The 15317-nt window shown below is 39.8% G+C and overlaps 1 protein-coding gene across 1 annotated transcript in view; it reads left to right on the plus strand.

Annotated features, from left to right (window-relative positions):
- The first annotated feature begins 1451 nt into the window (after positions 1–1451).
- Positions 1452–15317, plus strand: part of klhdc3 (kelch domain containing 3) — a 33705-nt gene continuing 19839 nt past the window's right edge. The window contains exons 1-8 of the mRNA XM_074676115.1: positions 1452–1555; positions 5189–5419; positions 8806–8982; positions 9182–9297; positions 9367–9438; positions 10782–10995; positions 11196–11282; positions 12108–12216. Coding sequence (XP_074532216.1) covers positions 5266–5419; positions 8806–8982; positions 9182–9297; positions 9367–9438; positions 10782–10995; positions 11196–11282; positions 12108–12216 — 929 coding nt within the window. The 5' untranslated portion in view covers positions 1452–1555; positions 5189–5265. The remainder of the gene's footprint in view (positions 1556–5188; positions 5420–8805; positions 8983–9181; positions 9298–9366; positions 9439–10781; positions 10996–11195; positions 11283–12107; positions 12217–15317) is intronic.

Consider the following 15317-nt stretch of genomic DNA (forward strand, 5'->3'; position numbering starts at 1 on the left):
TGATAAAAGAGTTTGAAGAAGCTTGTGATTTCTTGTGAAACTTTATTTCTATCACTGGGACCAAGGTACCTCAAAATTGCTTTTACAGTAGAAAATAGATGTAGAGCTCTCTTTGGTGCCCTCAAATTGGAAAGACCATTAAAAATGTCCTTCTGAGCGACCTTCCAGTAAAAAATGGTGCCCTCTGGAAGCACTTCCAATAGTCGAAACATGATTCATAGTGTTTGGGTTCCCTCTGGGTGAAAATATGTATTACCAATCGCCTTCTGGGCACCTTCCAGATATAAATTAATAAAATCAGCAAAGCCCTTTTAAGACACTTTTACAATAGATGAAACATATAGGTGCCCTCTAGGTACCCTTTATAAACATAAAATTAAACAAAGTACTCCTCTGGATGCCCTTTATTAGAAGTAAAATGCAATTTATTGCAGTTTGTATGCCCTGTTAAGGCACAAAATATAACAAAGTGCCTTCTGGAAGCCCTTCATGTACATAAAATGTTACATAGAGGCCACTAGATACCGTTCTTGTAAATAACATATAACAATTTGTTTTATGGATACCCTTTCAGCTTATAAAATGTAAGAAAAGGGCCTGGATGCCCTTTCAATGCATTCATCATGACAAAGTGCCCTCTTAGTACTCTCTGTGAAATAAAATGTAACAAAGTGCCCGTTGAATGACCTTTCAGTGCATAAACACTAATACAATACCATAAGAAAAACCTTCAATATCAAACATACAACGCAAAGTGACTTCTGATTGCCTTTCCAGATAATAAAACATAAAAAAATACCTCTGAATGCTATTTGTGTGCATAAAAAGTGACTGTTTTTTTTTTTCTGAACCCCTTTCAGTTCATACAGTGTAACAGTGCCCATTGAATTTCCTTCATTATGAGTAAACGTAACAAACTGCTCCTTGGATGTGACACAGTGCCCTCGGGATGCCTCTCCAACTTATGATATTAAACAAAGTCCCTCCTGGATGCATTTTCAGCTTATATAAAGTGCCCTCTACATGCTATTTATGTACAGTAAATCGAACAAAGTGTCTTCTAGATGCCCTTTATGTAAATAAAATGTCACACTGTGCACTCTCAATACCTTTTCAGATTTTGAAACTAAAGTGCCCCAAGACCAGGACTTGCTCTTCAGGTTAAGTCAGTCAAGGTAAGTACTTTCTTTCATTGTCATTTCAGTGTTTTATTTACTGGGGCCTAACAGCTCTTGTTGGACACATCTTTAAATGCCCACCAAAACTAGTGATGTCTGGATTCTGTGCTGCACACTTGGAGCAGGTTCCATGTCTGTCTTAAAGATGTGAAAGGAGTATCACGCTTCTTTATTCCTGATAGAAAACTGGACGTGAAACTTGTTTTCCTTGATGGGTTATCTCACTGAATTCAGTGTTTTTGTGGGGAGAACCACAGTCTCCTCCAGCACCAGCCGACAGGGGGAGCCAGCGTCTCTTCTCCGCCCAGTGTGTCACGAGGGAGTCGGTGTAGTCTCCCGGTGGATAGCGCTGCCTGTCTGAGCGACTCAACCTGAAGGTACAGACATTTATTCCACTCTTTACATCATCATCCGATGGTTTAACACTCTAAAACCTTCTAATGCTTTAAATAACCCCTGCTGATTTTCACTCTACATTCGGTGTTTTCTATTTAGCTTGGTTAGCCTGCTAAGAGCTAATAAGGTTAGCTTTAGCTCAGCTAGCAGGAGCCTCTCCCGAGAAGATCAAACTGTTCATTGATTTTAAAGTTGAAATTGTGTTTTAAAGCCTGACATTCAGTGACTAACAGTCCTGAACGTGCTGCTGCCTGTTTCGGGAGCATATAACACCCATCGGAGAGCTAACGTCGGCTAACAGCTGTATGAGGCGTTGATAGGCTGCTGCAACTTAATGTCACCAGGCTTAGATTAGCTTTATTAATCAACAACCTGTCAGCCTTTTAAATATTTGAATGACAGGAATATGAGCTGTTTTACATGCTAATTCAACTCCATTTGAATGAGTCTTATTGTCGGTAAAATAACTGCGATTTTGTGTGTCATGATCAAGCATCTGCTGTCAACAACACGCTGTTCAAAGGGTCAGGAGGGTGAGGAAGATGCTTACATCCACCTCAGACCTCTCAAAGATGTATACATCTATCAAGAAAGGGATAGAAGTGTAGGAACTATTTTTTTAGTTAGTGAACTTGTATTTTGCAGACACATAGCCCACAGGAACTGGTAATAGACCAACGCAGTGCTTAACGGCAAGACAGCTAAAGTGTTGTGCACAGTACCTTAAGGGGAAAGTCCTACATGAACGTCTGTGGCACCACTATGACCTATGACTGGTCTAAAGGAGTGACACAAGGAGTATAAAAAGGTTATTCTGTAGGTTAATATGCAAAAATATATATATTTTGCATGAAAAACAAACTGAGATAGTCATGTTATGATGTAAAATGTATCTTTATTTCCTAAAATTTGTCACAATTGTTGACAAATTCATTTGACCACCACCCTGTGTGAGGTGTTTGCTACCACTGCCCTAAATTGAGAGTTAACAGTTGACAACTACATCTTTCTTGTTACGGTCAATCCACCAGGATGTGCAAGCTTTTTAAATTAAATCTGTATATATTAAACACTAAAATGTACTGTTATGTGATTTTCATAACCCATAAATTGTCAAATGGGGAGGTGGTCCAATAAATTTGTAAGGCATTGTTTCTGAATAATTTTTGTTGTGTGTCATGTGATAAAAATCAAAAACATATAAATAAAAAACACAATATGATATTGCTATGGGATGTATCGCAAAAATGAGGAAAGTTTCCAGTCAACTAAATTCAAACAAGCTTTTTTTTTATAAGTTCTGAGGCAATGCAGGTACACACAGGGAAGAAGGGAGAGTAGTTGTTCCAGTCAAAAAATTTGCAAAACAAGTTTTCTCTTTAATTTAACATATGAGGTTTTGAGTTTCTACGACATGTACTCACACACAAACCAACATACTGAAATTTCAAGAACAAAACCCCGCATTGAATCCCTCTCCTTCCCTTCTAAGACCAAAAGCAATGAAGGAAATTCAAGGAGAGGAACAAACTGAGAAGACAAAAAGTAGAATTAAAATGAAAGGAAATTATAAAAAGATATTCACAAGAGTTATAATACATTAATGCAGCAATTACTGACAATTTTCAGGCAAAATAAGACAAGATTAATAAACAAGAGTCACTCCCTTTTCTAATTCAACATGCGAAGGCCTTACTTTAAAATTTGTTAGCCAACCCTCTCACTTTAAGTGTAGTTGAAGGGTTTTGGAAAATACTTTGTTAGAACAAATATTTTTCTGTGCATTATACCCAATCAGGGTTACAAACTGATAGAGATCACAGATCTTGATTTCAGGAGTGGCCTGGCCATCGATTTGCATAAGCACCTCTCTAGCATTAAGGGCTCTTGGGCGTGAGAGACACAAAACAAACGTTTCAAGAGAAGCAGAAATCAAACATATTGATGGTAAAACTTGACAAATAGATGGCTATCGTTATCATTTATTTTATTATCTTTTTTGTCCTTAAAGGCCACCATAGCTTCACCAACAGGAGGGGTAAGTAAGTGGGCATTTTCGGATAAACTCAGACATCTGTAATATTTTCATTTCTATCTTGAAGTAAATATGTAATTACATTAAAAAAGGAATAAAATAATGGAAGGATGTTTTTTTAAAGGAATAAATGTCTGAAAAACTGTAAAGACAATTTGGTGAGCAAGTTTCTGGACGTATAAATGAGTTCACGGAAAAAAAACACATCCAATACAAGCTAGAATATTTTTGCCTTCTGAAGGTTTCATTTTTGTTATTGACCGAATTAAGACCTCTCCTTTAGCACCTGTACCCAGCGGACTGTTTACAATGTAAAAGCTGTAATAAAGAGCTTCCAGAGTCAGTCTCATGTCTGACAGAAATCCGTCTCAGGCTACAAAACATGCCCTCCTTTACATTCTGTGATTTATACAGTACGTCTGTATGTAGGCCATCTTAAAGTTAAGTGCTGTAAATCATCATCTCTAATGTGACATTTTGCTGCTTACAAGACCATTCTTGTTGATGAGCTCCAAGACAGCTTTGCATACCTGTTGGATGAGCGCACCCTGCACTGCGTTTAAGTATCAGGTCACTCAAGGCGAAGGCTGTTTTCCTCTTTTGCCCTCCGACAGCACGCTGGAAAACACAAACTTTAACACGGTTGAATCTGATAAACTAAGATTTATGCTCGCCTGGTGGATAAATCTGTCTAATGTTGCTCTTAAAAGATACTTTGGCTCGAAATAGACGCTGAAAAGAATGTGAATAGTCTTCTGGGGGTTTATTTTTAAAAGCAAACAAAGGTTGGAGGTCAGTGAGGGGAGGGAGTAAGTGAGACAGAAAAAGAAGAGGCACACAGGGTTAGGTTAGCTTGTCATAAAAAGATGCATGATTTCCTGTTTAATATCTTGACAGTGATTAAATACTGGGCTCCTTGTACTAACATATTGGCTTGGAAAGACTTTGCAAACAGAAGTAAACAGAAAGGAAACATGCAGGGCTTGTATAAAGTCAGCAAAAGTTAAGATCTTCTCCGGTGAGGGACCTGGTTATCAGGACTTTGTTTTGAAAGTAAGACCTCAGAAAGACACGCTCTTCTTTGCAAGTTTAAGAAATTTCCACCACACTAGCTGCCGGAAATGTTGAAAAACAAGCTTCTATTCAGTACACTCCATTTACTGCCCAGTATTCATTGTTTTCACGTCTTTGCATCTCCTCACATAACCAAATGCCGCCTTCTTTCCGAAGATAAGACACAAACTTCTTCTCAAACGGTCAGTGCTAAAAAAAGATGGAAGCGTATTCCCAAAAGGGTGCATATTCTTTCAAGTGTTTCTATATTTGTCACTTTTGTAGTGCCGTTGGCGGGTAAACAGAAAGAAAGAGGAGTGGTAGTTGTAGGTCTAATCACTTCTTAAAATACTCTCCCAGTGGAGATAATGCCGGGGGTTTGTGAGCCTGTCAGCAGCAGCACCAGAGCCGAGTTACTCCAAGCACGAGAGGACAAATAACTCCCCTTTGTGTTTTCCTCAATTGCCCCTCCTTGTTTCCCAGCAGCTGAACTGAGTTCAGTTTCTCCTCATTGTTGTGATCACAGGTTCCAATGGTGTTGGCCTGATGGGATCCAGAGGGATGGTCTAAGGACTGGAAGTCGCAGAGGTGCTTGCGCGGGGAATGTTGCGCTGGTCGGTGCACCTAGAAGGAGGGCCGCGGAGAGTTAACCATGCTGCTGTGGCGGTGGGACACAAGGTGTACTCCTTTGGAGGGTACTGCTCCGGGGAGGACTACGAGACGCTGCGACAGATTGACGTGCATGTCTTCAACACAGGTACAGGCTTCATGCATTCAAGACTTTGGATGAATTAGATTTAATTTAATGGGAAATTAAACATTTTCTACCAATGAAATCTACAGGACGATCTCTAAGTATTCATATGCTGGTCTTGACAGTTTCTACAACTGTTTTTTTGGGAGCTTTGTTGATGATCCCCTTGCAGTATGAAGACCTGAAAAACATTTCCTATATAGTTGTTGGATTGGTCAAGACAGTGTTTCCCAAACTTTTTTCCAGCTGACCCACTTTTTGGGGGGAACATGATGTTTCTGCATCATCTTACATGTTTTGCACCAGCTAACAGGCCTAACATTTTTGACAAAAGCATTACAGCTTTGTCAGTCTTACACTCTGAAAATACTTGCATTTTTACTGTGATGGGTTTGCCTGCCTAATTTTCAGAATTGGATTCCAGTTATGTAATATTCAGGACAAGATATTAAGATGCAATTTTCATCCAGAATAAAGATAACAGCATCCGTCCATACCTCTTTTTTAGCGTGACATCACTACACAGCTGTAATAAGCTGTTAAAGCCCCGTTTCTGCAGCTGGTGACCTTCCAAGATCTGAGAGTGACTTAGGACTTTCAAAATCAAAGAGGTTTTGAATCTGACTTCATATCTTTCTTTTGGAAACGAACAATCAAAGTAATCAATGGGTCAGCTCTTTTAAATGTGTGATGGTGACACAGTGACAGTGTTTTCCCCTGAGTGCTGTAAAACAGTAGGAAACATAGAGTAGTTTGGCTTTGGTTGTTTGAGTAGTGCCAGCTCATGGCTTCAGACTTTTGAAAAACAGTTACATGTTTCCAGTTACAGTAAACATTGTGGCAATGACCCTTCAAAATGAAAACATAACCAGTTATGACAGTGTAAGGAGCCAATCATCAGTAAACAAATTCAGGAGGGGAGACTTCTTCTCCATGGTTGACAGTGAAAGGCCTCTAAATTATACAACAAAGTTTTTCTGATAATCTCTTGAGTTTTCTCTGTTTTCTTTAAATCTTCTGCTCTAATGCTTATAAACCTGCTCTCCCTTTTACCCTGTACCCAGTTTCAGTGATTTTCTTTATTCCCACCTGCTTTATGGTTTTACTGCTTCCTGAAGAGTGTACCTGCTGGTTCTGTACCATGGGTGCAAACCTTTATAAGGTGTCTTTGTTTGATTGAAATGGAAATGAGGCCATCTTACACCTTTGTTTCAGGACTTGATCATGTCACTTTCTTTGTGCTGCTTCTCTTTCATGTCCTTTTTATAGCCCTGCCTGCTGCTTCTAAAATCCTTTAGTATTGTCTTTTTTACCTCTTTATTCTTCTAAGTTTTCAGGCGCTTTCAAGTATTTCAAATGATTAAATCTGTTAATCATTCTCTGCACAAGCAGGGTTCCTACTGAAAACAAAATCAATTCAACATGCGTTTGCCAAGAGAGCAAAACACAGAAATTAGATAAGAGTTCATGGTTGTATTTTTTTTTATGTTGACCAGTTCTAGAAACCTAGAGATGTTCCAGAAGGCTGGTGACATTGAAGTTATCTGCTAACATCTCCTTATTCTAGTTACATACTAGAACTCTTTGATATTATAATGAGTATTCTGGTAACATTTTAGAATTATGAAAGTTCCAAAATTCTGTAATTTTTTGAAAATCTAGAACTTTGGTCACATTCCAGAATTCTGATGATATTCATGAGTTCTAGTGACTTTTGCTAACCCATGTAACATGTAATTATTCTGGTTTCATTTGAAAATTCTGGAGTCATTGTATAATTTTGACACTATGGCAGGCAAGATGTGATTCCTGGACTTCTTCGCAGGATGGATAACAACTTGGAGAAGTTGGGAGAATGGGCCACCGAATCAGGTCATTTGGCATGCCACAGAGTTGACCCGTTGGGACTTTAAGGCAAACGAAAACAAATTTTCAGTGTGTCTGCCCGACCCAAAAAATCTTTATCGTTCTTTCGGCTCTGGCTGATAAGCACCTTTCTCTCCTCTCTGTACCCCCCACCTTTCTCCTGTGAACTTGTCTGTGGATCAGAACTCTTCAAGGTCGTCTCAACAGCAATAGCTGTGGCCTTGTCACCATCGGACATTGTTGAGTCTGGGCGGGTATGGAGTCCATGGGTTTACACATAACAGTTGGGAAAATAAGTAATGAAAGCATCAACTTTTTTCTCATCATATTTATTTTCAAAGATGCAATTCAAACAAAATTTCTACCAAAAATTGATATTAACTCAAATAATCCACACATGAAAAGAAATCACAACATTCAGGTCCATAAATAATGATTATGTGGAATTAAGTGCGATAACACAGGAAAAAAGTATTGAACATGCCAACTGAGACTCATCTAATACTTAGTGGAGAAGCCTTAGTTTGCAGGTGATTGACACGGCCATTCTAACAGATAAATTTTCTTTTTTGAAACCATTTGAGAGTCAACTTTGCTGTGTGCTTTGGGGTGTTGTCCTGCTGGAAGGTCCAGCCACGTCTCATCTTCATCATCCTGGTGGATGGCAGCAGATTCATATCAAGAATTTCCCGATACATGGCTCCATTCATTGCTTTGTCAATTATATGAAGTTTACCTTTAACATGAGATGAGAAACAACCCCATGCCATGGTGCTATCACCTCCAAACTTCACTGTTGGTATAGTGTTTTTTGTGCCATTTCTCCTCCAAACATGGTATGTAGTATAACAGCCGAAAAGTTCAATTTTGGTCTCACCAGACAACATTCTCCCAGTAATCTACAGGCTTGTCAAGATGCTGTTTAGCAAACTTTAAACAAGCTTCAACGTGCTTTTTCTTGGGGAATGGAGTCTTGCAGGCTAAGCGTCCACAGAGGCCATGGCGGTGGAGTACACTGCCTATTGTTTTCTCTGTAAAAATTGTACCTGCTGCCTCCAAGTCTTTCTGGAGAACTTTCAGGGTGCTTTGATACAAGTCTGTAACCAGTTCCATTCTGATGCTGAGCTACAATCAGGTTGCAAATGACTATAAAACAACACACACCAGCAACACCATTACCCGATCTAAAAGATTAAAAACTAAGATGGTGCAGAAAGATGTCTGTAGCTTGACAGACACATGAGGCAGAAAACAAAGAGCAATTGTCCAAATCATTGCTCCTGAATGCTCGTCTTATACAGAACTAAAGCGCAATATAAAAATGTTTTGCAAACATGCAAGCAGGTGTTGTATTTGTATGGGGAAAAACTGGTGTTTTTTTAATCTCATTACTCTTTTTGCGTAATTGTCCCCATGTTTTAAAAGGTTGTAAACTATAAAAATGACATAAACACATAACAAACTGTAGTAACTCAGTAATTATTCAGCTGTTGGTGAAAAAACCTGTCTTTATGTGTTTTTAGTGTCTCTGCGCTGGATGAAGCTGCCTCCGGTGAGGATGGGGGGACATGAACGTGCCCGTGAAGTGCCGTATATGCGTTATGGCCACACAGCAGTGCTGCTAGATGATATAATCTACCTCTGGGGCGGGCGTAACGACACAGAAGGGGCCTGCAATGTGCTTTATGCCTTTGATATCAGTGAGTAAAACCTGCCTCTTACTCAATAACTGTGATTTATAGCGTCAGGCTGTGTTTCCTTCACATGCACCTGTTTGATGTTGAAAATGTTTCAGCCTCAGGGAGTTTAACAGCTGCTTTAATGTGTGATGGTTTCCCGTTTCACATGACTTGAGTGTGAGGTCGACACTGTGGGATATTTAACCTTCCTTCTCCACAGACACCCACGCGTGGTTCACACCGAAGATTTCTGGGACGGTCCCAGGGGCGAGGGATGGACACTCAGCGTGCGTCCTGGGGAAAGCGATGTATATATTTGGAGGATATGAGCAGCTGGTAAGTCCTCATCATTCCTCAGCTCAGCCGGCACTAAAACATGATTTAAATAATCTCCTCTGTTTGTAGGCTGACTGCTTCTCAAATGACATCCACAAGCTGGACACCACCACCATGGTGTGGACTTTAATCAATGCCAGGGTGAGTTCAAAACACCAGAAATCAATCCTTTTGTTCTTTGACTCTTTGTCCTATCAGAATCTGTCCTGCTGAATACCCAGGTTAGACTGGGTGAGCACTGGGGGGTCAGGTTGGCTGGGTACAACAGCGCTGCTGTGTAATGCAGCTCCTTGGTTGGAGGCCAAACACAAAAAACCTCACAGAGGATTATATCCGCTCCCCTTTTGGGAAATGCCGTTTGTGTGCAGCCAACCTGCTCATGTGATAAATTCTTCTTAAGTATATTTTAGACCCAGACTCTGGTCCAGAGGGGCACTGGTGACAGAAGTATTTAGTTCACAGCCTTGAGTTTGAGTTATGAACTGATAACACTTTGTCATAAAGAGGATTACTTACAGATTTAGTTGTGCATGTGACTGAATTATACATTTTTCTGCATGCTTCACCTGCTATGCTTTGACTTAAACCCAGTTTTCTGCAGAGCTGACCTTATTTAAAATACTATTTTTTTAATGCATCATCTGCTGTTTCTTCTAAATGCATCTTCATTATATTTTTGGGGTTATTGTTACCTTTATTTGATAGAGCAAAGATGGGAAAAGCAGAAGTAGAGATGGGGGATATGCAGCAAGAGGTGAGAAGTGGACTGGAGCTTCTTTTTATGCACCTGTATTTCTAGTTCAGTAGCACCCCAGATGCAGCATGGTCTTGATAATTCCTGCTGTGGTATTATTTATTTATTTATTTATTTATTTGGACAGTGTGTTTTGAGGGCAAAAAAGAGCTCTGAAAAAAATCACCTTCACCAGAAACTCTGCGGAAGTGCACCTTTTTTAAGGACACAGATACCTACACTTCCAGTCAAGGGTTTTAGAACACCCAGTTTTTTCAGTCTTTTATTGAAATTCAACCAGGTCAACTTCTGCAGCCTGCCAGCTTAAAAGTAAATGAAGTGGAGGTTTGTCTGCACTAAGCAGAAACTGGTCACAGAAAGACACTAAAAGCTGAATTTTATCCAACTCTCTTCTCTAAATTTTCTACCAAGTGAAAAACATGATTTTTGAAAGGTTTTTATGTGCTTTTAAAAAGCGTTTGATCAAGTGCTTTTACAAGTCAGTCCACTAGATGGCACTGCTCACCCAGTGTTGCTGGTACTGGGGTTACATCTTTCTACCACTGTGTTAAAGCTTTGTCCCTGGGGTCTGAAGAGGGATGTAGGAGAGTTAATAACTCCAGAAACTTCATGAAGTAGAGTTTGAAAATTCAGCGGAGAGTTCTTTTTTCTCCTGAGAAAATTTCTCCGGGCTCCTTCCCTCTATGGAAACTTTTTTTGGTAATGCAACATGTTGCTGATTTCCTCTCAGGGAAACCCTGCGCGCTGGAGAGACTTCCACTCAGCCACCATCATCGGGACAAAGATGTTTGTGTTTGGGGGCCGAGCAGACCGTTTCGGCCCCTTCCACTCCAACAACGAGATCTACTGCAACAAGATCAAAGTGTTCGACACCGAGACCAACTGCTGGCTGAGCACGCCGTCAGCACAACCGCAGCCAGACGGACGTCGGAGCCACTCAGCATGTGAGACACACACACATCATGTCTAATGAAATAATTTGACCGTCTTTGAGTGATTACCTTGCACTTAAGTGATCTTTAATTAACTAGATGGAGCTGTGTCTTAAGAGATCAATTATTTGTACTTAATATAGTATCCCTTTTTACTGAGCTGCAGCTTTCATTCATTCATATTAAAATACTGTGTTAAATTTTGTGTTTAGTTACCTATAACGGAGAGCTGTACATATTTGGAGGATACAACGCCCGTCTGGACATGCACTTCAACGACCTCTGGAAATTCAACCCAGGTGATTCAGATTTTACTTTTGTCAGATGAGAGAGAATCTTCATGTATTACATTGTTATTTTATTTTAATTTTTGAATTGAATTTCTATTTACTTTATTTGCCTTTTTATATTAATAAAACAAACAAAAGCTATTTTTTGTGCTTCAAACAAAGCGTTGCTGTTACTATTGGTATTATGTCCCTGGCTCAGAGTAATATCCCAAATATTTTTTTGTCTTTTGTTGAGAAGCGACCTCAAATTACCCCAGTTGGAGGGAACTTAGGGTTTGAAGGGTTACTACAAGCATTGAAGCATCTGTCAAGCATTGGTACCTTTCCTTTGCTGTCCGCTAGATGGCAGGCTGCACCTCAGACATCACCCTCATTACCCAACATAGTCTGAATGGCCTGTTTCCATAGAGATGCAGTGATGCTGTTGACTGTGAGAGTGTGAGGCTACACTCCTCATCCTTATATGGAACAGCTGAGCGAGCTTCAGCTTCGTCACTCACAGTCCTCTTCAGCAGAGCCGAGGAGCTTTGTTTCCATTTATGAAGTTTTGTTCAGAGGAAGGTTGAGTCTTTTTCTCCCTTAGCTTTGTGTTTATGTGAATTTGGTGAGAGCTGAATAAACCAAAAGTCAGAAAAACGTTGATGTCACTAAAAGTGAGTCTTTATTGAGCTGCTGTAATGTTGTCCAACGTTTTAAAGATCTGCTTAGCTGTGAGGAGAGGGGATGCTGGTACTTTGGAAGAAGTCTACAGAGTGTATGAACACTTTTATCTCCTCTGTATTTGTGTTTAAACGTCTTAAATTAATCTATATTTGTCTTGTGTGCACACTACAGAGGCCTTCTCCTGGAATAAGGTGGAACCAAAGGGGAAAGGCCCGTGCCCACGGAGACGACAGTGCTGTTGTATGGTTGGAGATCGAATCATCCTCTTTGGAGGAACCAGGTGAGAAATTATCTTTTTTAGTTTAGTATTTTCCACTGAACAAGAAGTATTATGACAGAAACAAAATGCCCCATGGGGTACTCAATACAGGGATTAAGTGACTACAGGGAGAGGCAGGCTGGGGGCATCAGAAGCCAACCCTGGTACAGATTATCATCATTATTATCACAATCTCAAACACATTTATCCAAATCATTTAGAGCTCAAAATGACTAAATGGCAATATTTATCTATTGAACCTTTATTCAGCCAGATTAGTCACTTTAAGATCAACAACTTCTCTTCCAGCAATAAGGCCATGCATCACAGCTACACGGGACAACAGTTTTAGGCTGAAACGCACCTAAATCTTGCCTGGAACAGTTCTGTGGATAAAGATACACCACCAACCTAGCCACACAAAGACAACGTAATCTACCCAAATAGTTTGCAGGCAGCAGTTCTAATGTGGATCAGCAGTCATGTATCCCTCAATTGAGTCATTCAGTGCTCAAAAATTCAGTCTTCTTTTGTTCCGTCTGTATCTATTTCCCCACAGAGGAGGGTAAGCTGACATCACATGGTGTCAGAACCTTGGTGTGCCAGCTGAGCCATTGTTTTCAAACAGAATTTGCTTCAGGATTAAAAACTGGATGAGCTTTTTGTATTATGTGTAATGGGCTGAATGCTTTCAGCCTCAGCTTAGTTACAGAAAAAAACTATACACACACACACACATATATATGTATATATATATTTCTTTTTTTGAAGGTAGATTTTTTCAAAGTGATGTCTTTTTATGACCTACAATGATGAACCAGACCATCAATGAATTTAACACTTTTAGTCTGCCCATAATTGTTGCTAAGGAGGTAAAACACACCTGCAAAAAACACAGGCTCCCTGGTGGCAAAGTAAAGTGCTGAGATTGGCATTTGGGTCCGAACTGTTTAAAACTAGCTAAATTATGGAACTCAGATGACCTAGACTGCAAAACTAAAACCTGAGTACATGTTTAGGTGTTATATTAGCAACAGTCAGCAGAAAAGTCCAGAAAATGTTATTTCAAGATATTAAAGACATTGTAAGACACCTGAACTGCCTAAAAAAAACATTTTTACTGTCAACAAAATATAATAATAATGTAAATGAAGACATTTTTATGGACTTGTCAGGAGAACATAGCTCATATTGAGTCTAATAAGACAATTTTACTCAAATAAGACAAAAACATTTGCTTAGACTTCAGTTTTTGGAGTGTTGCCTAGTTTGCAGCTACATTAAACTATAACAGAAGGATACGCCTTGCAAAATCTAAAAAAATTGGCTGAAGATTGAGTACTTTGACTTAGTTTGTAGACTGAACTCCTGAAGTTATTTGTCAACATTCAGTGGATCACAAACTATAAAGACGGGCAGCTCCCTGTGATTTTGAAACTCTGTTGTGTTCATAATTTGCCAAACGGAGGCTCTGGCCCGAGCAGACGGCAGACTGTGCTCAGTCTCCTGTTGGCTGTTAGACGGTAGCGAGTCCCAGGGGATTGTAGCTGGTTAGGTGCCACTGGGCCGGTGACGGGCTGCTGATAGGCCAGTAGCCAGGGGACTAATGAGGTAACTAACGGCCTTAGCATGGTCCAGAGAAGTCCGAGAGCTGGGTCACTGTTATCAATGAGACTGTGTGTTATCAGGCGAACCCCACTGGGATAACCTGATAGTGGGGATCGGGAGGCTGGGGATAAGGTCCCTCTTAGCTCCACTACGTCTCCTGATAGCCTCTCTTTGCAGCTGGATTCATTTTTCACTGCTCCAGCGGCCACCAAAGCCTAATACACACGGTTATCTTGATGTTATCCAACATGTAGTGTCACTACTACTATTTTTCATGCTTCAGTTTCATTTTTAAAGAAACATCACAATGTCCCACTTACCAACCGACAAAGGTTAAGACTAACAATTATTTTAGCTTTAAGAGAGAAGAAAAGTGTTCCAGAATGTTGCTCAGAGTGTTTCTTTAGATGAAGAGTGTTCCGGAATCCTGCCTAAAATGGCTTCAAACATAAAGAATGTTCTAAAATTGTGAAGCGAGTCCTAGAATCTTGCCTCACAAAGGTTTGAACACAAAATGTGTTCCAGAAGCTTGCACTAAATAACTTTAAATATAAAAAGTGTTCCAGAATCGTACCTTAAATAGCTTTGAGCATAAAGAGTGTCTAGATACTTGCCCTAAATGGCTTCAAACATAAAGTGTTTTATAGAAATGTGATTATTTAAGATATTAAAATAAAAACATGTGAGGAGAAGTTTTCCAGAATATTGTTTGAAAAAGCTTGAAGAACAAGTGATGTATTCCAGAATGTTTTTAAAAACAACAGAGCAAAAAAAGTGAATGACAAGACCCTTTCCCTCCATGGTCTTTTGAAACAGCAGCATTTTTGTTTGATTTGGCTGGGATGAAGAGGGACAAGCTTCTCACTGGAAAAATGTGTGTTTTCCACCCTTAACTTTGTGTATCCAGTGGCTGAATTGTTAGATTTTTTTTAACACTAGGGACAAACGAATGAATGTATGCACTCTGGAAAAGAATGCCTTGTTTGTTTGTTGTGTGCACTCAAAAGCCAGTATTGGATCTGGAGCCTTCAGGAAAGGAAAAAAATATTTATAGAGGATGAAGAGCTCTGGAAAAATGCTTACATTTCAACATTGTTATGCACTGTTTGGCTTCTCGCCAGGATTAGTCCAGGACAGGTCTTAGGAGTCATGATTTCCTGTTGTGAGCAGATAGGGCTGTGAGGGGCTGGAGGGGAGCGTCATCAGGGCCACAGGAGTGATGGAGAGAGAAATCAAACACCACGAGATGTCTCCTACATCCTGTTTAAAAAGTCCAGGACAGATTGTGTTTTTATCTTTTGAAGGAAGAAGAAACTTTCCTGAATCCATCTGCATACATGAATAGTAATCCACACATGAATGCACAGACAGCATCTTTTAAAAAGCTTTGGTTTGTTTGTGTTATTTATAAAACGGAGGATTTTGCAGGTCAGCGTTTGTCAAGTCTGCAGAGATGTTGTATCTTAGTTACTGTACAAATTATCCTCAGAGGATCTGAGCAGGCCGGCCACACA

Source organism: Halichoeres trimaculatus, unplaced genomic scaffold, assembly GCF_033239565.1.
Source record: "Halichoeres trimaculatus isolate MK-OKI-2021-1 unplaced genomic scaffold, fHalTri1.1 fHalTri1_scaffold_8, whole genome shotgun sequence".
Lineage (NCBI taxonomy): Eukaryota > Metazoa > Chordata > Actinopteri > Labriformes > Labridae > Halichoeres > Halichoeres trimaculatus.